Source organism: Astyanax mexicanus, chromosome 2, assembly GCF_023375975.1.
Source record: "Astyanax mexicanus isolate ESR-SI-001 chromosome 2, AstMex3_surface, whole genome shotgun sequence".
Classification (NCBI taxonomy): domain Eukaryota; kingdom Metazoa; phylum Chordata; class Actinopteri; order Characiformes; family Acestrorhamphidae; genus Astyanax; species Astyanax mexicanus.
This window is the reverse complement of record NC_064409.1, coordinates 19,655,728-19,681,485: the sequence shown is the minus strand read 5'-3', so window position 1 is coordinate 19,681,485 and position 25,758 is coordinate 19,655,728. Positions and strand designations below refer to the sequence as shown.

Below are 25,758 nucleotides of genomic sequence, written 5' to 3'. Positions count from 1 at the left end.
GTCTGGTGTAACAGCCAACGATCTTCGTGTCTTCAGGGACAGAGACGTGTTAAATTTCTTCACAATTGCTCCCCTTTCATGTGTGGAGACCATTTCCAAAGCGCGGCCGTAATGAAGATGTATAAGCCGGCAGCCTGAGCTTAATGAGAACTATAGAGCGGTCTATATCCACTGATAACCATTCTCACACAGCATTACAGCCTGAATCACTGCGCCGCCGGGCCGAGGCCGAGCCCGGCCCACGTATGCATTCTAAAGTCATCGGCCTTTGAATCACGGATTCCAATCCACATTTCTCATTTAATAGAGAATCAGAGGCTCGTAATGAGACTGAAAGAGGGAAAGAGATCAAGGCTGCAGCGTTCACATTTTCAAAGCAGCCGGCTGATGGGAGAAAAACACCAACTGCTACAAATCAAATGTTTTTTGTTTTTTTTTGACGTGAAGCCATCGTGCTCTAACTTATGGATACCCTGGGCATGTTTTTCCCTTCGCTGTGCTCTGAGGCTGTGAATATATAAACCATACAGCTTTTTACTCTCTCTTTGTTTTACAGAAAGTCAGTTTTTACTGCAGATACAGGCTCTACACTGACTCTTTAATGCTAAAATGACCATATAAATGTACATTTAACCATGATGAAGAGAACAAGCTGGTTAAGCTGGTCAAGATGTTTTACTAGTGTAGCCTTTTACCGGCATAAGGTATGTTTTTGGTTGAGTCTGATGGTTTATCTGATCTAGAAAAGAGCATAAATGCTGCAGTATGCTTTGTATTCTGTCAAAATAGAACAGATTTATGTACTTACCCAAAATATATTAAAAGTACATTAATATTATGCTTTCATCAAATGCATAAGTTTACCGACCTGGCCTCTACAGTCATCGGACCTGAACCCAATCAGAGATGGTTTGGGGTAAACTGGACCACAGAGTGAAGAAGGCAAAGGGGCAACAAGTGCTAATAAACACCTCTGGGAACTCCTTCCTTCAAGACTGTTGGAAAACCATTTCAGGTGACTCTACCTCTTGTAGCTCATTGAGAGAATGATGCCAAGAGTGTGCAAAGCAGTAATCAGAGCAAAGGGTGGCTATTTTTAAGAAACTAAAATATATTTTTTTTAATTTCATCTTTTTTTGTTAAGTATAAAACTCCACATGTGTTCATTAATAGTTTTGATGCCTTCAGTGAGAATCTACAATGTAAATAGTCATAAAAAAAAGAAAACGCATTGAAAAAGAGAAGGTGTGTCCAAACTTTTGGCCTGTACTGGACCAGTACTGTATGCTGTACTTGGTTAAATCTGTAATGTTCATTTATAGTAAAGGATGTTTTACCAATGAAACCCCTCTATAAAGCCCTCCCTCTGCCACCGTGGGGGGCAGCTGGGGCCCCGGGGGCAGCAGGTGAAATGGTCTGTTAATTGAATGCCGGTTCGGATTACACGGATGAGTGAGGCAGATGGACTGGTGTGATTAAAGGGCGAGCTGTGATGGAGAGAGTGAAAAACAAATACAGGAGGACAGAAGATCTGTTCATCTCATCTGTTCATCTCTGTGGAGATTCTGTGGTAGTTTAGACATACTGTACCAGTGAAAAGTTTTTTTTTTCCATTATTTTAAAAAGTTCTGCATTGTAGATTAATACTTAAGTCATCCAAACTATAAGAAACATAATTGAAATCATGTAATTTATAAAAAAAAAAAAAAACGTGTTAAACCAACCAGAATATGTTTTATATTTTTGTTTAGATGACAACTTTTTGGATTTTCTCAGTCAGCTTTATGAGGAAGAGTCACTAGAAATTCAGGCTTTCAGTTAACAGCTGTGCTGAACTTGTCAAGAGTTAATTACTTGAATTTCTTGCCTCTTAATGTGTTTGAGATCATCCGTTGTAAAGCTGTGAAGAGGTAGAGTTGGTATACAGTAAATAGCTCTATTTGAGTAATGTTTTAAATCATATTATGGCAAAAACTACTCAACTAAGCACATACAAAATACTTTAAGAAATAAAGTTCAGTCAATCTGAAAATTTCATGAACTTTAAAAGTATCCACAAGTGCAGTTACAAAGACCATAAAAACTTTATAATGAAACTGGCTCTCATCAGGAAAGAAAGAGCAAGAGTTACCTCTTTTGCACAGAATACATTCATCAGAGTTACCAGCCTCAAAAACCACAAGTTAACAGCTCCCCAGATAAGAGTATTTTGTTTTTTTTTACACATTAATTAATTAATATGTGATTCCTTATGTGCATCATATTTTTTGACTTCTTTTAAACATGAAAAACATCAAAAATGGAGATACAAGATTTCTTAATTTTCTTTGATATGCATAATACTAATTTTCTCAAAATTCTAATTATACTGCATTTCTATAAACAGGAAGTTGTCACAGGAAGTTCTGAATGTTCAGACGTGAAAGCCTTAATTTAGAGTGAACATGTAAGATTTTCTTTTTAAACAATATTTAAATATGATGAATAAACCACATAGAAAAGATTATTTATTTATTTATATAAAATATGATAAATACACTGACATGCCAAAAATCACAGGACAGCTATATGTAAAATGTCATAAAGCGTTCCATCAGCGAATGGCTTGAAAACGACCACACCTGTAGAAGTTGTGAGGTGCTATATTGCTATTGAGCCAGTAAACAGGAAAATATAAAGTAGAATTAAGTTTTTATTTCAGATATTTAAACTAGATTTTAGAGACTTTTTGTTTATGTTTCGCAGTTTAGTTCCTGTCTCATGATTTTTAACACGTCACTGTAGGTAGAATGTCTGTACTAGTCTGCTGCTGGTTTTCCAGAGATGACAGTGTAATTAATATTCATAAAGAGCATTGACCAGTTCCCAAACTTTTTACAAACAGTTTATAATGTGAGATGTAAAATGACATGATTCCATATGAGACGAATATGAGAAAATTAAAAAAAAAAAAATACAACAGGACATTTCTTCCAATATATAACTGAACATGAAAATATATTTGTAATAAAAGATAATCCACAAAACACAAAAATCATTGAATATTACAATACATCCTCCTGGTCCATCCATCACTGACCCCCATATAGCATAACACTGACACCCATACAATAAGCAAACCTGGAAACTGTAAAAAATAAAACAAATAAAAACTTTTTTAAGCCCAGCTGAGCTACCCATACAGACCCCACATGCTCTTGTTATCTGGGTAACTAGTATTGGGTATGGATACTTCCTATTACAACACTAGCTATCTAAAAATGAATGTAATAAGCTGTACTCAATCTTGGCTCAGACAACAAACTGTGTTGTTCAATGTTAATTTAACATGTGATTATTGAACTGTCTCAGGAGAGGAAATCAACACATCATCACAGTCGCTGTGGCTGACTCACTGATACCCGGATTATCAGCACATTCAGACACTTCTCTGAGTTGTATTATCTGGAGCTGGTGTGGAGAAGCAACAGCAGAAGGACAGAATAAAAATTAAAAAACCTTACAAATTTACGTTACAAAGAAGATAAAACAAGAAATAAAATGGCCAACATAAGCCTTATGCTTACCAACGAGCCAGTTTACACTCATCCATAGAGTTTAACCTCAGACTCAGATCTTAGTTTGTCTTTTTCTATAGTGAATACTATACCACAGTTAGATATGGCTCTGCCTGCAATGAGATTGGCTGAAAAGTTTTTTTTGAGTGCTGTTATTGCATGAAAAGTACCTGGTTGAATACTGATACGGGTTTTTGATATCTATCTAATACCATGCTTACTTACTCGTATTCTTAATCGCAAACAAGGCTTCAAATACCAACATCTGATACTGTGTGCTTACTGTACATTAGGGCTGTTCAAAATTTAGAATTTACTTAATTTCAGAAAATAATTCAATTTATTGAATTTGAATTTATATTTGAACCCTACATGATGTAAAATTGAATTTAAATTGGAATTACAAGGAGTGGAATTGAACTCGCAACTTGCAATTCAAAAATATTCATTCTTTTTGCATATCAGACCATTCTTCTTCCAAATAGATAGGGATGTACCATATAGTATCATACACAAAAATATCGTCAAAATTTTTAAACATCGTGAACGATATAATACCTTAAAATATCGTGCCATGTCACCCATCCCATTTCCCATTATATATCTACTAGAGACAGATTAAATCTGTCCAGTATCATTTATTTTACTTTAATCCTGGATATATGGAGATATTTGAAGTGCATTATAATTACTATCATGACATTTTGGATCACTGACTTCTGTTACAAATCTGATAAAATTCTTGTATTTTTAAATATCTCACTTAGGCGTGTGCAATATTACATTGTATGTAATATTTATTTTTTTTCTTGCAGTATATAATGTATTTTTTTTTACATTTTTTTTTTTTTACCTTTTCATATCGCCAAGAGTATCATTATCGCGAAAATACCATGAAATATTGTGATATTATTTTAGGGCCATATCGCCCACCCCTACAATATGGAAGTACAGACACTAACACTAAGCGTACCTTCCCTTAATGTTTAATAATTAGCAAAATCTTAATTTACAAAGTAAACAAATTAAATCAACCAATGTTTTTCTAAATGCAATTATCATATATGAAAGAACTTTAGAACAATATAATGTTGTTCATCTAATGGTCAACAATTCCTCAAATGGCCTAAATGTTTGGACAACAATTTTGAAGCCTTGGATAAAGCAAGGTGCTCTAAGAATAAAGTATAGTCCTTTTTAGAAGCAAATGATGCTTAGTTAACTACTGACTCATAAACTTCACGGTGCCTTCACACTGTACCTTTATTTATTATTTTAGTTTTATTTGTTAGAACACTTTAGTTTGTTAGAATTCCTTTAGTTTACATAAAGTTTTGCGTATAGTTTTACTTACCTATATGTAATTTTATTTTTACTTTAATTTGAATAAATCCAATATTATCAATCAATATAAACTGCCTGGCCAAAAAAAGGGTTGGCACCAAAAAACACACTGTATTTGTCACACCTTAGCCTTGTCCTGTGTTTTCCCCTCTTTTGGTTCAATGTGCTTCTGCCCTCTGTTTTCCTGTCTGTGTTCCCTGTCTGTTGTCCTATCTCCGCCTTAGCCCCGCCCACAGGTGTCCCTAGTGTGTGCCTGAATATAAATACCCCATGTGCTTCTTTGTTCTCTGTCGTGCTTTTTGTTTGATGCTGTCCTGTTCAACCGTGTCTGTATGTTAATCTACGTCTTGTCTATGGAGTTCTGGTTTGTTTTCTTTATATTGTTTGATTCTTTGTTAGTTTATTTCACTTCTCTGTTTGTTTTGAACTGGTTTAATCATTAGTTTTATCGTTTTTGTTTTATAGTCTTGGTGTTTATTTTTTTGAACTAGTTTTTGGTTTGTCTTATTATGTCAAATAAAACCGACTTGCATTTGCATCAGGCCTCCTCCTCCATGTGACAGTATTACAAACTGTAATATTTGGTTGGACCATCTTTAGCTTTGATTGCAGCATGCATTTTTTTCACTGTGGCATTGTGGCAATTTTTCACCAAGATCTTGCAGCATTGATGATGGTAGAGTCTGACTGCTGCACAAAGCCTTCTCCATGAGGTTAAGATCTGGACTCTGTGGTGAACAATCCATGTGTGAAAATGATGATCTCATGCTCCCTGAACCACAAACCAGTGCCAATATCTCTATGCCAAAATGTTATAGCACCCGCCCCTGCTCCTGTATTATTGCTTGATTATACAACATATGGACAAAAGTATTGGGACACCTGTTAATTCATTTTATTTCTTGAGGTTGCTGCTTATTTATCCTTTACATTTTCCTCTTTTTATCAGATTGTTTCAATCAGATTTTAGACCTTTCTTTAATCTAAGGAGATAGGAGAATGCTGTATGCTGTTTAAATTAACACTACTAGACATACTCAACTCATCAGATAACTGCAGTAATCCTATTATGAATAGATTTTTGAGTGGATAAGTGTTTGAGTGTTTCCAATACTTGGTACTGGAGCCCATTGAGAACTTTTAACTAAAAGACCAAACTTTCCATTGATGAACTGAAATATGAGGGAGGAATAGGAGGAGATGGGATATGATGGTCAACCTTAAACCTATTTTTAGATAAAAAGGAAAGTAGAAATGAATATTTAGAGCAAGTTAGAAAGGAAAGAAGAAGAGTTTTAAACATGGCTCTCCAATCAGCTTTAGTCATTCTATAGCCCCGTCATAGACATACATCAGATAATAATTAGAAATTCCTTTTCCTCCCAGATGAGGAAGAGGTTGAGGTTGAGGCTACACTCACTGTAAAACATAGTAAGGACCACTGATCTAGGATCAGAGTCTGTTTGCTGCATGTCCAAAGTTTTTTTTGGCATTTTTTTAAGTTTTAGCTGTAGAGATGGTCTCAGTTTGAGACTGGTCTTCCTTTCAATGCAGGTATTCTGTATAACCCATGCACAGTGAGGCTAAAAGGTTTCTGGACACGCCTCCTGGCTTGTTACACCTCGTTGGTGTCTTCTGTAGGGGCTTTTTCTGCCTTTCTGCTTGTATCCGACGCTCTGTGGACAAGCCGCTGGCGTTTAACGATGACTTTGCCGCACATGGTGAGCCGAGGCTTGAGAGGTTTGGCTTGTTGCAGGTCAGGAGATGGGGTGAACTGACCAGAACCCTGTAGAATGATAGGGTGGAGAAGATATTTGGTGAGAAATAGAAAGAGAAATACTTAAACTTTATTTTTTAAATAATTTATTTCAAATTTTACCGTATTTTCTACCTTATTTGAAAGGCCTATTACCCAATCCCTATTTAAATGAACTTCAAATATCACTAGTAATGTACCCAACACTAGGAAGGTGAGGATAAGTGCATGCCTCCTCTGATACTCTACATGTGAAGTCAGACTTTGCCTCCTTTACAACTGCCCCTGATTCAGGATCACTAGGTAGCCAGGACACTCGGAGGAAAGCGTTAGATCCTCAGCTCTAATACATCAGCTAACAGAAGTCTGTGCTGTCAATATGGGATACAATGGGAGCTGTCTTTTGCTATCGTAACCACGGGAAATGTACACTTGGTGGTAACTCATGTGTATTAATTAATCATGAGTGGGTTTTGGGCATAATGTTCAATAAACCAATCAGCATGTCACTTGCCATTCCCTTTAAGGGCCCGTTACAGTCTGACTTTGGCAGATTTAGCTATTTCAATGGCACAGTGTCCATGTGTGCATGGACAACAAGTGGGGGTTTAAGCACCTTGGGCATGTGCCTGTATTAAAACAATTAATTGCCAAGATAGCAATGAACGTCTGACTTTTGATATCTGTCTAGGTCAGGGGTGTCTTAACTTTTTTTGTTGGGGACCAGAAGGAGACACGGGCCAAAGACTCTGTAATAAAACAAATAATGAAATATACTTTAAATAATACATTTTCCAGATTACTTTCATTTACACACCCTTTTACTTACTTTACCTTTGACTTACTATTTTTATCTTTGACAGTGTTTTGTAAACTAAGATTTTTCAAATTAATGTTTCATTTCATGATGTCTCTTAATATTAAACTCCTTAATTACGGGAACTTTTAGACTTATTTGCCCTTTTTCTGCGGAACAACTGAACACTCTCTCCACTTTTAGACTCTTTGGCCCGTTTTTCTGCGCTAGAAATGCGCACTCTCTCCGCTTTTAGACTCTTTGGCCCGTTTCTGACACCTATCGTTCAAACTTTGAGTCTCACATTATAAAAACCTGCTTAACAGCGGGCCAACTTTCATTCTATTTCTAAAATACCTCGCAGGCCGCTCCAAAAGAGGAAATGGGCCGCAAATGGCTGCGGGCCGTAGTTTGGACACCCCTGGTCTGGGTGGTATTAGTCAATAAGTGGCACACCTGTGTTTTCCATTGCCAAGATGTATCTGAACAAACCTAATTTTTAGACCATCATACACATTAACATATATACAGTATATTCACAAGCACCATTGCTATTTATGATGTAGTCAGTCGGGTAAATAGACTGTTGGCGGTCTAACCTACACTGTAAGTTTAATCTTAAACATCTAACCACAAATACAAAACACACAGAACACACTGATAATTATCTGACAATTAAGATGGAGGTGCACACTCATGTTAATTAGGACAATCCATTATCCTAACTAAGGCCTCATCCACACAAATTCAGATATTTAAAAAAAAAGCTTTTTTTTTTTTCAAAAAAATTGTATCCACACAGAAATACAATACCACCTAAAACCGCAAAAAAGAACAAGCTAGAATAGTAGAGGGCAATTTGTACAAAGCATACTCTACGGACTGGATTACCGGTCAGGTTCCCAGAGTTTTTACTGAACTGGGAAAATCTGCTTTTAGCTACAGAGCACCAGCGAGCTGGAATTCACTACAGGAAACTCTAAAACTCAGCTCACTGGTGTCACTAACTCATTTTAAACTTTTAGTTCCTAAGCACCTTCTGACAGCCTGTTTTAGTTGAGTTTTTCTTTTTTTCTTTTATTTATTTTGACTTTTTATTCATCTAATTTTCTGTTTGACCTTTAGCCTTTTTATGTATTTCATTTATTTTATTCATTCTGTCTTTTTTTTTTCCTTGTTTTACTTTTGGCCCCTTACCTTTTTATTTTATTTACTTTATCCTTTTATTATTATTGTTACGTGGGAGACGGGGATGGACAAAAATGCAGAATAATTACTTTATTTATTAAACAAACTAAAACAAACTGACAAACAAACAAAATAAACCAAAGTTTCACTGAATATAAACAGAAAATAAACACGGGTAAACGCAAGACAAAAATACAAGACTGAAATAACTAAAATAACAAAGATGAAAATAAAGTATAAATCAAGACTAAGAAACCAGTAACTCTAGAAACAAAAACCAACCTGACAGACACACAGCAAGGAATCACACAAACCTGATCACAGACAGCATACAAACTAACAAAAGACTAGACAAAGAAGGCTTGAAACAAAGGGGCTTATATACACATGGAGGGAACAGGAAACTGGAAACACCTGAGGATCAATCAAGAGGGGGCGGGGTTACAAATCACTAATGACAGGGTGGGGCTAGGGCGGAGACAGGACCAAAACACAACAGTAGCACATGGCTGGGAAACATGACAGGAAAACAGAGGGGCAGGAGCACAATAGACCAGGAGAGGGAGACACAACGAGACAGACACGGGCTAAACTGTGACATTACCCCCCCTCAACGGCGCCACTACCAGAGGCGCCGAGAGAGAGGGAACAGAAAAACAAGACAAGGCTAGACAAGACCAGAGAAAGAACACAGGGGCAGGAACTGAGACAGGAGACTAGACAGGAGAAACATACTGGGACTGGAATGGAGACTGGGGAGGCGGAAAAAACAGAGACTGGACAGGAGACGAGAACTGAGACTGGACAGAGGGCTGTACATTGGGCAGGGATGCAGAAAGGGCAGGGGACATGAACAAAGACTGGACAGGGGACGGAGACTGGACGAAAGACTGGACAGGGGACGGAGACTGGACGAAAGACTGGACAGGGGACGGAGACTGGACGAAAGACTGGACAGGGGACGGAGACTGGACGAAAGACTGGACAGGGGACGGAGACTGGACGAAAGACTGGACAGGGGACGGAGACTGGACAGGGGGCTGGACGTTAGACTGGGACAGAGACTGGACTGTGGAGAAGAACATAGACTGGGCTAGGGGCTTAGACTGGACAGAGGACTTGGGCTGGACAAACTGGGTCTGGACAAGACAGGGCGATGGAACCGGGACAAATACACTTACTGGGACTGACACAAATACGGTGACAGGGATGGGAACAGAAAAACCACCGGGGACAGGAATGGGAACAAACACAGACACTGGGACCAGGACAGGGAGAGACATGGGAACAAACAAAACTTGGGGATGCCCAGGACTGGCTAAAGTCTGTGGGGTAGTTAGAGGGGCCAGCCTGGGCACAGTTCTTGGGCAGAGGTCCGGGGGCCTTGGGGCGGGCCTAGGAGCCCGTGACCTGGGAGCAGGCCTGGGGATAGGCCGGGGGGCATACAAAGTTCTGGGAGTGGGCACAGGGTCAGAGGCGGCCGGAGCCGCGGGCACAGGGTCAGAGGCGGCCGGAGCCGCGGGCACAGGGTCAGAGGCGGCCGGAGCCGCGGGCACAGGGTCAGAGGCGGCCGGAGCCGCGGGCACAGGGTCAGAGGGTACCACAAGAGTGGCAGGCACTGCTTGCACTGGAGCAAGTTCTGTAGCAGAGGCAGCAGGTGCTGGAGCTGAGGCAGCAAGTGCTGGAGCTGAGGCTGAGGCAGCAGGTGCTGGAGCTGAGGCTGAGGCAGCAGGTGCTGGAGCTGAGGCTGAGGCAGCAGGTGCTGGAGCTGAGGCTGAGGCAGCAGGTGCTGGAGCTGAGGCAGCAGGTGCTGGAGCTGAGGCTGAGGCAGCAGGTGCTGGAGCTGAGGCAGCAGGTGCTGGAGCTGAGGCTGAGGCAGCAGGTGCTGGAGCTGAGGCTGAGGCAGCAGGTGCTGGAGCTGAGGCTGAGGCTGAGGCAGCAGGTGCTGGAGCTGAGGCTGAGGCTGAGGCAGCAGGTGCTGGAGCTGAGGCTGAGGCTGGAGCAGCGGGTGCTGCTGGTGCTTGAGCTGGAGCTGAGGCTGGAGCAGCGGGTGCTGCTGGTGCTTGAGCTGGAGCTGAGGCTGGAGCAGCGGGTGCTGCTGGTGCTTGAGCTGGAGCTGAGGCTGGAGCAGCGGGTGCAGCTTGAGCAGGCGCGGCGGGTGCAGCTTGAGCAGGCGCGGCGGGTGCAGCTTGAGCAGGCGCGGCGGGTGCAGCTTGAGCAGGCGCGGCGGGTGCAGCTTGAGCAGGCGCGGCGGGTGCAGCTTGAGCAGGCGCGGCGGGTGCAGCTTGAGCAGGCGCGGCGGGTGCAGCTTGAGCAGGCGCGGCGGGTGCAGCTTGAGCAGGCGCGGCGGGTGCAGCTTGAGCAGGCGCGGCGGGTGCAGCTTGAGCAGGCGCGGCGGGTGCAGCTTGAGCAGGCGCGGCGGGTGCAGCTTGAGCAGGCGCGGCGGGTGCAGCTTGAGCAGGCGCGGCGGGTGCAGCTTGAGCAGGCGCGGCGGGTGCAGCTTGAGCAGGCGCGGCGGGTGCAGCTTGAGCAGGCGCGGCGGGTGCAGCTTGAGCAGGCGCGGCGGGTGCAGCTTGAGCAGGCGCGGCGGGTGCAGCTTGAGCAGGCGCGGCGGGTGCAGCTTGAGCAGGCGCGGCGGGTGCAGCTTGAGCAGGCGCGGCGATCCTAGGAGCTCGTGATCTGGGAGCAGGCACAGGAGCAGAGGCGGGTAGCCCAGGCACACGAACTGGGGTGGCAGTGGTCAGCGCAGAATCAGAGGCGGCGGAAGCCGCGGGTAGTGCTGGATCAGGGGAGGATGGATCACCTACAAGGGAGGTACTGTGCAGGTACTCTTCAAGTACTTTGAGTGCCACAAAAGTCCAGCAATCCTCTCCCAAATCCTCCCTACCTCTGCATATATATTCTGCTATGTCCATATTTAGGTCTAGTCTTATGTTACGTGGGAGACGGGGATGGACAAAAATGCAGAATAATTACTTTATTTATTAAACAAACTAAAACAAACTGACAAACAAACAAAATAAACCAAAGTTTCACTGAATATAAACAGAAAATAAACACGGGTAAACGCAAGACAAAAATACAAGACTGAAATAACTAAAATAACAAAGATGAAAATAAAGTATAAATCAAGACTAAGAAACCAGTAACTCTAGAAACAAAAACCAACCTGACAGACACACAGCAAGGAATCACACAAACCTGATCACAGACAGCATACAAACTAACAAAAGACTAGACAAAGAAGGCTTGAAACAAAGGGGCTTATATACACATGGAGGGAACAGGAAACTGGAAACACCTGAGGATCAATCAAGAGGGGGCGGGGTTACAAATCACTAATGACAGGGTGGGGCTAGGGCGGAGACAGGACCAAAACACAACAGTAGCACATGGCTGGGAAACATGACAGGAAAACAGAGGGGCAGGAGCACAATAGACCAGGAGAGGGAGACACAACGAGACAGACACGGGCTAAACTGTGACAATTATATATATATATATATATATATATATATATATATATATATATATATATATATATATATATATATATATATATATTTTTTTTTTTTTTTTTTTTTTTTTTATCTCTTTAATTATTTCATTGCATTACAATTTAGCCTGTCCACTTATCCTTTTATTTTGAATTATTTTATTTTTTCTTAATTGTTTGCTTGTTTTTCTAATGCTTTTACCACTTAATTTTGATTGTTTTGTTTATGGAGCTGCTCATTTTAGCTCACCTGATTAAATGCTTGATTTAAATTTTAATTAACATTTATTTTATTTTCAGTCCCTTAAAGTTGTATGTGCTCGGCTGCATTAAAAATGAGGGTTACCCTCAATGTGTTACCGATAAATAAAGACTGATTGATTGATTGATTGATTGATACTGCTGCCTCTGCTGTGTAATCTGGGAGCAAATTTAATTAAGATGTAAACATGTTAATAATCCTCAGAATGCAGAGACAACAGAAGGCACTGTCCATGTTTTAGACTCATTCCTAACAAACTAAGCTAAGTTTTTTTTTTTTTTTTAACAGGCCAAAATGCAGACAAAAACCTTTATTTTTGTTTATATCCTGATTTGTGGGGATGGGGCCTAACCATTTTCACCTCAAGGACCTGCTTTCCAAACACCTTGACCTTCAAAGACCAGCCTAAACCAGTTTTAACATACTGTAGGTAGTGGAAATCTGAGAGAGAGTGACACACAGCAGCAGTGGAGGGCAGCTGTTTGATCTGTGATGCAGAGTGATAGATGCACTTACCCTTCTGAGGGAGATCAGGATAAAGAGAGGAACACAGAGCATCGGAGTGAGAGCCAGCAGAGCAGCTATCGTCGACCCCCAGCTGGGTACAAAGTTAACGGAAGAGCCCAGTGGAACACTGCTGCTCAGATCATACAGCAGGGTGGCCTATGGTAATGTCAGATACAGAGAAACAGAGAGAGAGAAAGAGAGATAACAAAGGGATGACGAAAGAAAACAGTGAATCAGAAAGCTATGAAAATTTGAGTCTAAATGTATTCAATGAGCCAAGACACCGTGTTTATCTGGTAAAATAAAAGATGGCAACATTCAAGATGGCCACCATGTTGGTGACATGGCCCAGAGACCTTAATAATGAGGAGACAGGACACTGACCGCTGTATGAATAGAATTTCTCATAACTCTAATCATGGCACCTGTTTATGGAAGAAGCTCCGCACCATCTTGCATCTTCTACAGACAGAGAAGAAGACTCAATATGATATAGTGGAAAAGCCACCCTCACTTTGGAGATCTGCGCAGGTGCAGTAGGCTCAACAAGCTGAAAAATCACGTTTTTTGAGCATTTTTAAGGTGAAACATTAAAACTTTTCTTGAGATTCTTGTCAGATTTTATCAGTGATGTAAAATATGTTGTTTAAATTTGCAATAAGAACTTTTAGAGTTTAGAGCAGGGCTCAGCAATAAGCATGAAACATCTGGCCTGTGAGGCTGTTTGTACTATAATGAAGGATAATGAAGAAAAAAAAGTAAAAAAAAGTGCTTCTCTGGCAAGCTTTTGTTTACAATCCTCCCCTGTCTCTCTGCCGTATTTTCGGGCTCCCTATTTCCTTATAAGGGCGTTTTTTTTAACCAGCCCTGTACTAATTCACTAGTCAGGGCAGTGGTAGTGTATTGGACCTTGACTCTGGTGACACATGTTTGATACCGCGTGAGAAGCGGAGTGTTTATTTATTTATTTATTTTGCCTTTTTTTCTAGGGTTTACCTGCTTTGAGATCAACTGTTCTGCAATTGGGTTCAACCACCCTCTGGGCTGCAGAGCTACTAGTCTCTAGCAGTCCATCCCATTACACTTCATTTTCCAAAATATTTTTTTTTTTGTGGCCCACCACGTAATGGCTTGGAAAATATCTGGCCAACAGCCAATCTTAATTGCCGGCCCCTGTTTTAGAGTATTTTGGTCACTTCCTGTTCAAACAAAGGGCGGATATAAGTGTTTTTGTGAACTGACATGCCTATAAAGAACTTGCATGTCCTTCCTGGTTTCCCCCATTAGGCAAATTTAAATATTTATTTTTTTATTTATTCATTCATTTATATGGCTGATTTCTTTTTTTCAAAACACCCTGTACAACAGCCATAACATTCAAACCACCATAACAGTTACATACAGGGTTTGGACAATGAAACTGAAACACCTGGTTTTAGACCACAATAATATGTTGTCTTGATGGACAGTTCTGGTGTAACAGGAGAGTTGAGGTGCACATTGAATTCTGCCGTGATTTGGGCAGCCGTGGTTTTATGTTTTTTGGATACAATCCGGGTTAGCACCCGAACATCCCTTTCAGACAGCTTCCTCTTACAGCGTCCACAGTTAATCCTGTTGGATGTGGTTCGTCCTTCTTGATGGTATGCTGACATTACCCTGGATACCGTGGCTCTTGATGCATCACAAAGACTTGCGGTCTTGGTCACAGATGCGCCAGCAAGACGTGCACCAACAATTTGTCCTCTTTTGAGCTCTGGTATGTCACCCATAATGTTGTGTGCATTGCAATATTTTGAGCAAAACCGTGCTCTTACCCTGCTAATTGAACCTCTGCTCACACTCTGCTCTTACTGGTGCAATGTGCAATTAATGAAGATTGACCACCAGGCTGGTCCAATTTATCCATAAAACCTCCCACACTAAAATGACAGGTTTTAGTGTCATAACTCAAAAATGCAAACAAAGATGTATTGGCTGATCAGCATTTAAGCTAATGAGAAAGTTGTGTGTAAATTTAAAATGTAAGTTATCATTTAAGCACCATTATGAACTAATGAACACATTTTATCAAAAATCATCTATTTGTTTTGTAATAATTACGTGAATTAGGGCAGCCTACCATGAATAAGATATGAAGCAAAATGTTAAGAAACAGAGAAAGAGAATGAGGCACCAGGGGAACAGGAAAGACAGTGAGTTCAGGCAAAGAGTAAGAAGACGGGAGTGAAACAGTGACTCACTCCGCAGATGAGTGGGGTGATGAAGAGCCAGCAGTACTTCAGCACGGGCATGGGGCGGTATCCTATCATATCCTCGATGTTGTCATAGAAACGGTCTGCACCTGCAGTGCCATAGTGATTATTAATATACATTTTTACTCATTTTGTTAGTCTCAATTAGCAAACTTTTCCCATTCCAGTGAGAAAGGGCAGCCTCTGTAAAGCGTGACCTTGTGACAGTCGGGATAAGCCCTTTTTCACTATTATGGGTTGCCAGTTTTGTGGATTTTTAGAAGCAGGTACTCCATGTTAGGCTAAATCAAAACATACAACAAAGTATTTGTCCAAAAAAATCATATCGTTAATAAACACAAAGAACAATACAATGCTCATTAGGGTTATATCTTTCTTTTTTTTTGTCCATATTGTACACCCCTAATGCTCTATTTTATAAGAGTGCCTCAACTACACTGCCTGGCCAAAAAAAAAGTTGCCACCTGAATTTAAGTAAGTGAATGATGTGGGGCTGATGCTGCAGTTGGTCAGGTCTAGGTTCAGCAACAGTATGTGCTGAAAGAAAGAGGTCAGCTGACTACCTGAATATACTGAATATGGACCAGGTTATTCCATTAATGGATTTTTTCTTCCCTGATGACACAGGCATATTCCAAGATAACAATCCCAGGATTCATGGGGCCTGCAATACCTGAGATATTATTAATTCTTGTCTGAGCATGAATTATGCCTAATATGAGTCAGCAATTTAAAATGCTATGGGTCATTCACACTGACATGTGGGGTCTCCTGTATGGAACATGTTGCTTGTCTTTTGCATGGACAATTGCAGCTAAATGCTTCCAGTCACTGCGCTGTCCACTGTTATTCACGTTGCCTTGCCATGGGCACGTTTGCCAGTGTTCAACCTCAAACCTAACAACTTAACTGACTTACTTAAAGATGAGCTAACTTTAATCCCCTTGTGGTAAGTTTTATTTACTTTAGACATTAACATAGACATTGCATTGTTATAGATATAAGACATAAACACTGCAGCTTATATTAAAGATCTAATTGCATCAATTTTAAAATCATTTTAAAATGTCTAGTTGTGGTCTCTAATATGAATAAATGCCATGTGAGCTGTTTTTTTTGTGAAAAAAAAATGCTCAGGTGCTTCTATTCAGCCCTGCTTTAGATCACTTTGAAAAAAGACTTCAGAGGTTTTGGCTCTTGCTTATGAACATTCATACATGCAAATATATCGCCTCTGATTGGGTAACAGCACTGCAGCAGAGAACGCCTACCTGCCTTCCCCCACAGTCAATTTTACAGCTCTAAAACCCAAACTACAAAATGTTTTCAGGGATACAGCCTTAGTTCTAAAGATATAGCACTGAGTGCTAGGTAAAGTTAACCCTTAAACTTTACTTAATGTCAGACTCGAGTGGCCCGCTTTGACCGATGTTCTGTCGAGTTTTGCTACCTTGTCAAACTGTGCTTCCCTAGTGTATAATTAAGGACTCTGTAAAACGTGGAATCAACTGGAGATCCGATTTAAACCTATAGTTACTATGTATGCCTGTGGGCAGTCCTGAGCTGAGGTGTACGAGGCCATGAACTTACTGGTGACATCGACATTTTCAGAGATGAAAAAAGTACTGAAAAATTGTAATTAAGTAAAAGTACCTTTACTTTGCTAAAATTCTACTCAAGTAAAAGTAAAAGTACCCATCTAAAAATGTACTCGAGTAACAGTAAAAAAGTATTCAATTTAAAATGTACTTTGAGTAAAAGTTACAAAGTTACTTTTAATTATGTGATGTAAAACAAAACAAAAGTAAAACAAATCATAAATTAAATCGGTTTTAATTAACAATTAATTCCACATAATAATTTGGATCTTTCAGGCAGTATTTGTTTAGACCACTCCAATTAAACATTTTTAAGAACAAGTGGCATAGGTTTTTTATGATCCATCTTTTCTTTACTGTTAAAAAGTTATGGTCATATAGGTGACTATAAACCATATTTTTATAGTTTTACAGTTCATTATTATTTTTTTAACTTTTACTTAGCTTTATCTGCTATTTACATGTTTTTTTTTTTTTTTTTTACATTCAAGCAGGTTGTTTAATGTTCCCAATAAAAACTTGAGGAATCATCATTAAAAACAGGAAATCATACAAAAAAATGTTGGTCTGTGCCATTTTTTATAATTCAGACAATTGTTTTTTACCCAGCATTTTATTTTTTACTCAGTAACAGGGAGTTTTCCAATGTAGCAAAGTAAATTACTTGTGTCAAAATATACTTGAGTAAAAGTAAGATTACCTATTTTATAAACTGCTTTAAAAATTACAAATTACTCATAAAATCTACTCAATTACAGTAATGTGAGTAAATGTAATTCGTTACTTTCCACCTCTGGACAATTTACATCTTCTTACATCAACTTGTATTTCTGAGGATTTTCTTTTACTAACTACTGCAGACAAGGGAGGCTAAAATACAGTTTCATATGCAGCATCATATAAAACTCAGAGAGACCTATAGTATTTCACAGAGAACAAGATAAAGTGGATTTTAGTGGAAGAAGACCTTTAAATTAGTAGTAATTCTTTTTTAGATAAGATTTTTTTATTAATTAGTATCTCTTCACAAATTACACACACATTAAACCCTAAAAATCTAAGCTAATTTGCTGCACTCTGCTGCCCTGCTGACTGCAGTATTTGCTGGGCCTACACTGGAAGCGTAATTACCTGCTTCACAGGCTGGCGGAAGTGGCAGTGTGGCCATGTGAAAAGAGCCTATTGAGCTGCATTGACTTGCCCTCCGCTGACCACGCCAGCAGCTACTGATGACAGCTTTTCTGTCTGATGACGGATTTCCCAGAGCCAAATTAGACCCAACTCTAGGATAAACAGGCAGATTCAATAAAGAAGCTGCTAATTACTGACAGACTACAGGCATTGTCACTGAGGAGGTCAGTTTAGTGGGTTTATCTACTAAAATCACCAATGAAAACCTTGTGATTAGTGTATGACTGTAAAACCTGATCCCTCATGTTTTATCCAACAGTCTTTCACAACTGGGACATCCAATGAAATCCTTTCCAATTTTTTACCGTATTTAAACATAAGGATATTTGATCTTCATTTAAACAATATTGAAGGATACAAAGAGGTAAAGCATTGACATTATTTAATTGAAGATGAACAACAGATGTGAGAGCGTACCGTACACCCAGGCGATGACGATGGTTTCAAAGCAGGCGATGAAGAGCAGGTTGATTCCGCTGGGGCCGTACGTGTCTATCAGTTTAAAGAGGTGGAGCCCTCCCTGAGAAAGAGAGAGAGACAAGGGGACAGCAAAGACAAAACATCAAAACAGATCTACACAAAAACCCAGACAGTAATCTCAGGAAAGGACACATAGACTCACTTGGTGGCTTCTGACACTGTCTGTTATGTGTCTGTTTATATTCACTGTTATTTTTAAACATGGAGAAGCTAAAAAATAGCCAAATCACATGAACACAACATAATAGCACTCTGATTTACACACACATGAGGCAAAAGTCAAGGGGTAGAAGTATGTAAAGTTGTCAGATGTATATAAAATTGCAGCAAAAAGTATGTGAATATAGGGATATATAGGGATTACTTAGATTCCTGCATAAATTGGTCAATAAATGTGTTCTGATCTTCGTCTAAGTCACAACAATAGACAAACGCAGTCTGCTTAAACTAATACCATACAAACAATTATATGTTTGCATGGTTTTATTGAACACTGTCACACCTTAGCCCACGTCTGTCTTGTGTTTTTCCTTTATTTGGTCCCTTGTGCTCCTGCCCTCTGTTTACCTGTCATGTGTTCCCAGTCATGTGCTACGTTTTGTGTTTTTGCCCTGTCTCTGATCTAGCCCCAACCTGTCATTAGTTATTTGTAACCCCGCCCCCTCGTTACAGATCCTCAGGTGTTTCCAGTTTCCTGTTCCCTCCTCGTGTATATAAGCGCTTTTGTTTTAAGTCTTTTTTGTCTAGTCTTTTGTTTGCTGTCCGTGGTCAGGTTTGTTACGTGGCACATGCTGCTTGTTAGTTTCCTGTTTTCTAGTTTAGTCTACTTTAGTTTTGTTTTCTTTATTTTACTTTACTTTTTCTTACAACTGTATGCTGTACAGTAAGTCTCTGTAAATAAGGTTAAATAGCCTCTGGGTTAGCATAGCTAGCTACTTCATGATCAGTGTCCACAGCAGTTGCTATACATCCAACTGTATTTACTTTAAATACAATATAATGATAAACCATTTAACATAAACTGGCCGGATATTCTAAATTCACAAATGCTGAAGAAATAAACTCTTGAAAGTGGGTGTGGCAGAACAAGGTGGATACAGAGTTATTTTAGATTATTCTGTACCCCAGTGACGAGAGGAAGCCCCAGCAGGAAGCAGACCACAGCGATGACCAACACCAGGATCTCTCTGCGATTCGGCTTTCTCAGAACTCTGGGAAACACATCAGTAAGCGCCGTGGCCAGACTTTCCACACACACAAACTAAAAAACACACAAACACACACACACACACACGCACAGAAAAAAAAAAAAAAAAACATGTGATCACACCAACGCCTAACAACGAGATCCAGAGTCCAGACCAGCGTCCACACCATGGATCATGTCTTTGTTACATTGTATTATTTGGTCCGTTTAGTTTTGGTTTCACACTGGAGCTTAGTGCACAGACTAAAGAGCTTTACTAAATCCTGTCATCATCAGAAAACGTGGGCGGAGTCTCTCTATACTTCATATTCATTGTTTTGTAGAATGTTTATGTTGCTTCTCTTGCATAGTGACTACACCAATTCTTTTTTCTCTGGTTTGTTTAAAGCCTTCCTCAATTTTACAGTTATTGGTCCGAAAGTTAGAACCATTTATAAAAAAGTGCTTTTACACTGCAGATAACCCGTGCCATAATTTACAAGATCCGTATCTAGACCACCTCCTTTGGTCGGACCAAACTCTGGTCCTTGGGTCCGGACCATAGTTTATAGACCCTTTCACACCTGCTAATTTGGTTCGACCCCAAACTAAAGAGTCCAAAAATCTGGATTAAACAAGTTAGGTGTGAAAGCACCCTCCCTTTTCTGTGGGTGTTTTCAGTAATTTGTTGCTTACGTAATTCAAATGATATTTTGGTAAATTCATGCACTATTATTTCAGTGTTTTTTATTATTAAAAAAATAAAATTGCACGGTAGATTAATACCAAAGCCATCAAAACTATGAAGAAAAACACATTAAATTATTAAGTAAACAAAAAAAGTCTTAAACAAACCAGAATATCTTTTATATTTTAGATTCTTCAAAGTGGCACCCCTTGTTTGTATGACAGCTTGTTTTTTCTCAGTCAGCTTTATGAGGTAGAGTCACCTGTAATGGTTTTCAGTTAACAGCTGTGCTGAACTTGTCAAGAGTTAATGATTTGAATTTCTTGCCCTAAGAGTTAATGTGTTTGGGAGCATCAGTTGTAAAGTTGTGAAGAGGTAGAGTTGGTATAATACAGTGAATAGCCCTTTGAAAAATGTTCTAATCCATATTATGACAAGAACTACTTAACTACTACTGTAAGTAAAGAAAAAAAAATACTTTAAGAAATGATGGTCAGTCAATCAGAAACATTTCAAGAACTTTGAAAGTATACTGAAGTGCAGTCGCAAAGAGCATTAAAAAGGGTATGATGAAACTGGCTCTCATCAGGACTGCCCCAGGAAAGGATAAGCAAGAGTTACCTCTGATACACAGGATAAGTTCATTAGAGTTACCGGCCTCAGAAACCTCAAGTTAATAGCAGCACCCCAGATAAGAGCAACTACATGATTCACACAGTATTTTGCTTTGTTTGACACTTTTAAAGGATCATAAGGGATTATATTTTCTGTAGTAACTCGTAACATGATCAGGATGTGTCATCAGATATTAGGAAAACATGCAGAAGTAAAGCACTGGTAGATCTTGTCAGCAGAGGTTCAGCCAATATGTTCTTTTTTTTTGCTGTGCAGTACATTTCAGAAATCTGTGAGATGTGGCCTGCTGTAGCCATTCCACACACTACACTCACATTTATTACTGATTGTTCCTTTAATTTTGCTTTATGATTCCACAGTCTTGATGAATTGAATTAGAAGGTTCAAACACTCCAAACTTTTGTCTGGTAAAGTTTGTCAATATAATACCTACAAAACGACATAGTCCATATTTCACAGTTTTACAGAAACAGGTGTATACACACATACCTGGCTGTCCAGCCCCAGGAACAGGATCATCAGAAAGAAGAGGAAAGACCAGAACTGAGGGCCGGGTAACAGAGACAGGGCTTTGGGGTAAGCTATAAACGCCAGACCCGGACCTGCAGGACAGACGCAGAGAGACAGGAGGATAGAGTGAAGTGTTGGTGTGAGGCACCCTCTGCTGGAGAAGACTATTACTGGCTTTTAAAGCCACTCAATTGTATACTATCCAATTATAATACAGTAATATACCAGTATTAGAGACTATTATGTCACTTGAGTGTTATGATACAATTTATCTTTGTTCTATAAGTATTGATTTATAAGTTTCATGTATCAAATTATTCATATATTCCAATATATTTCATATATTATTTTTTATATATATACATTATTTCATTTTCATATGTAAATTTAATAATAACAATAATAATAATAATAATAATAATAATAATAATAATAATAATAATAATAATAATAATAATAATAATAATAATAATATTATTATTAATAACAATAATAATTTTGCATAACAACTTGCCACATTATTAATTAATTAAACTGAAGTAGCCAATACAAAAATCTAATTTATTGTATTCAATGTATTTTAGAATGTAAGGAATTACCTTATTTAGCCAATATTTGTCTCACATTTAAACAAAGGTGACACATACAGCTTTGGAAAAAAATTAAGAGACCACTTCAGTTTCTGAATCAGTTTCTCTGATTTTGCTATTTATAGGTATATGTTTGAGTAAAATGAACATTGTTTTTTTATTCTATAAACTAGTAATACAGACAACATTTCTCCCAAATTCCAAATAAAAATATTGTCATTTACAGCATCTTTTTGCAGAAAATAAGAAATGACTGAAATAAAAAAAAAAAGATTCAGAGCTTTCAGACCTCAAATAATGCAAAGAAAACAAATTCATATTTTATTTTTATTTTAAGGGTTCAAAAATCTATATTTGGTGGAATAACCTTGTTTTTTAATTACAGTTTTCATGCATCTTGGCATGTTCTCCTCCACCAGTCTTACACACTGCTTTTGGATAACTTTATGCCTTTACTCCTGGTGCAAAAAATCAAGCAGTTCAGATTGGTTTGATGGCTTGTGATCATCCATCTTCCTCTTGATTATATTCCAGAGGTTTTCAAATTAGTAAAATCAAAGAAACTCATAATTTTTAAGTAGTCTCTTATTTTTTTCCGGAGTTGTATGTAATGATATGCACTACAAGGCACATTCATTGTTTCTCCCATAGTCAAGGCTATAAAAAAATTGTCTATCCTGCTTTTCAAGCAGATTTTAGAGAATTGCTATGAGGATTTGATTGCATTCAGCAACAAAAGTGTTCACAGTTCCACTGCTCCACAGCTCAATACTTTTTAAACCCCTCTAGCCCACTCCATATATTATGCATATGTGTCCAATAGATATTCATTTATTCAAACAAAGGTCTACCTGAGTTCACAATCTCTTCCATAGGTAAGTCCAGCTCATGAGACATGTAGCCCAGTATGGAGAACACCGCAAACCCAGCAAAGATACTGGTGCCACTGTTTAAAGCACAGAGGGCTATGCAGTCTCTGTGGAGCAAAAGGAGATTTATTAATATATTAATAAACATATAGAGGTACTAACAGAATATTAAAATTGGTCAGGGTTTAATAACAAGGGTCGGGTACTGACTTGTAGCAGTCATTGTGGTATTTGTTGTAGCTGCCCAGAGCAGTCAGAACACCCTGACACACAGCATAGGAGAAAAACACTTGAGTCCCTGCATCACGCCACACCTGGAGAGAGAGAGAGAGAGACAGAGATAGATTTACATACGCCCCACCTACTATGAAAAACTCAAAACAAACAAAACAGTACTATTTGGTGCCGACTTCAGGAGGATTGTGGCGCTGTTGATACTGGAGAGCAGCTCATCACCTCTAGACTCACTTAAACACAGTCAAAACTGTGCTATAATATGGGCACTGAGTGGTACATCAGTCTAAAGCGCTGCCACTAAGATTCTGAGATTACTAGTTGGAATCCTGGTCATGCAGCCTGCCATCAGCTGCCAAAGCCCTGAGAGAGCACAACTGGGTAGATGGCGCTCTTTCTCCTCAGCATTCCTAAGGTGATGTTGATCAGCACAAGGTGTCTGTGAGCTGATGTATCGGAACGGAGTCGCTACGCTTTCCTCCGAGTGCGCTATGATGGTGCTCGACATTGCTACATCAGCAGCAGTTAAAAAACGAGGCGGTGGATGACTTCACATGCGTTGCAGGAGGCATGTGCTAGTCTTCACCCTCCTTGTGTTGTGAAATCACCAGTGATGGGGGATATACAGCTGACTAGGGCAATTGGGAGAAAATAGGAAAAACAAACCTGTGCTAGAATCTATCTATCTATCTATCTATCTATCTATCTATCTATCTATCTATCTATCTATCTATCTATCTATCTATCTATCTATCTATCTATCCTTCCATCCATCAATCCATCGTGCAAAAAACATCCAATAAAAGCAGAGCTTATTAGTTCATTTTTCCTGGGCTCTCTAAAAAAAGGTAAAATCAATGTGTTATATTCTGAGATAATCTAACAGGGTAGAAAATTAAATAGGGGTGGAAATTGATATATTGTGGGCAACATCTGTACATTAACGATAGTATCACGATACTGTGATTCTGTGATACTAAATATATCACGAAACAATTCTCTACAATACTTCACAGCATCTGTATAAGATTTGACAGCCAGTATATTCTTCACCACAAGTTTACCCATCATTTAATTAGCACCACCATGTGGAGTAATAAAGCGGTAACTTTTGTAAGTCACATTGAGGGGCAAATCTTAGGAAGTTTAAAGATCCTATGTTTCAATAAAATATGTAGAAAAATACTGATATTTGATACCACGTGTTGGTACTATATGGTTGAAATGATGCGATATATCAATACATTGTCCTGTCACTAGTGGTAAATAGGCTTGTAAAACAAGATCTGAGCATTTTGTATTCTAACGAAAAGTTGGATTATTAGTTAAACCCTCAAAAAATGTCTTGTTGGTACTTTTCAATGAATCCATGCTGCTAAATAAACCAAGCCTATAGTGTCCACAGCTATTCCTGTGCCAGTGTCTACAAAGGGTATTAGGAGTAATAAGCTAAAAGCTCCTGGACTACCTAGACCATAGCTTTAATATATGGACAAAAGTACTGGGGCAATTTCTCATTTATTGCCTCAGAGTTTAACTGTCTCTACTGTCCAGAGAAGACTTTCTATTGTTTCTTTTAGCAACAAGAGCATTAATGAGCTCAGGATGTTGGATGATCACCACCCAACTAATCCCAAAAGTGTTGGATCCTCATCATTTCAGAAAACACAGTTCCACTGTTCCGCAGCTCTAAATCACGCCTTGCATGATGCATGGTGTCAGTAGCTTTATGTTGATATGCTCCTGTTCTATTGCCAATATTTTGTATCTACAGGGATTGTATGTATGTGTGTATTTGCACATCTGTATTCGCAGTGGGTGCATTTTAAAAGTCAATGGGTGCTTCCATTACATAGGGTGTCCATAAATATAGGTGGTTGTAGGCTATAAAATAATCCAGCTACAGTCTATTAGCCAGTTAATATAAGTCTAAATTTGAGGCTATTCTATGTGCTACACTCAGTAACCCTGCTTTGAGAAAAAAAAAAAAAAAAACATTACAAAAGAAGCATATAATGCATGTTTGCAGAGAATTACACAGAAATCATTGCCTCAGTTTTTCTTTGGATATCTAAGAAGTGACCTAACAGGCCCTGGATGAGCTGACATGGAATGAGAAAGAGAGAGAGAGAGTAAGAGAGAGAGAGAAAGAGAGAGAGAGAGAGAGAGAGAGAGAAAGAGAGAGAGATTAAGACATACAAGAGAAAACATTCCGCTGTGTCTGATGCTGGCAATAATTACAATGTTTGGTCTTCCTCACAGGCCTTGTAGCACTTTGAGTATACAGTAGTATCTATGTGTGTGTGTGTGTGTGTGTACAGAGTGTTCAGCGGGTGGCTCCTCCTTTAGGCCACAGGTCATTGCCACATCTGCTTAGCATTAGCAGCACTGCACTGTCTCATCCACTCTCATCCACTCCCATTGGCATGCTCATCCTGCTGTTGGTTGTTGGGAGTGTTGGGTGTTGGGTTAGGGGTGTGTAAATGTGTGAAGAATGGGAGCGCTGGTTCCTCAGAGAACCCTCACATTCCCTCTGATGTTAGCTTTTAGCTATTCGATTTTAAAGGGAGGCTTGCTGGAGCCACCGTCTGCAATATACAGTGCCCTCCATAATT

The 25,758-nt window shown here is 39.3% G+C and overlaps 1 protein-coding gene across 2 annotated transcripts in view; it reads right to left on the bottom strand.

Moving 5' to 3' along the window:
- Positions 1–2,498: 2,498 nt before the first annotated feature.
- The window catches only part of LOC103025111 (sodium- and chloride-dependent GABA transporter 2), a 50,638-nt gene continuing 27,378 nt past the window's right edge, over positions 2,499–25,758 (bottom strand). For both annotated transcript variants that reach the window (XM_022671360.2, XM_049473803.1), the window contains exons 9-16: positions 23,120–23,223; positions 22,892–23,016; positions 21,430–21,542; positions 19,554–19,691; positions 18,368–18,470; positions 15,150–15,250; positions 12,916–13,062; positions 2,499–6,687 (exon numbers count right to left, since the gene is read on the bottom strand). In XM_022671360.2, coding sequence (XP_022527081.2) covers positions 6,517–6,687; positions 12,916–13,062; positions 15,150–15,250; positions 18,368–18,470; positions 19,554–19,691; positions 21,430–21,542; positions 22,892–23,016; positions 23,120–23,223 — 1,002 coding nt within the window. In that variant the 3' untranslated portion in view covers positions 2,499–6,516. The remainder of the gene's footprint in view (positions 6,688–12,915; positions 13,063–15,149; positions 15,251–18,367; positions 18,471–19,553; positions 19,692–21,429; positions 21,543–22,891; positions 23,017–23,119; positions 23,224–25,758) is intronic.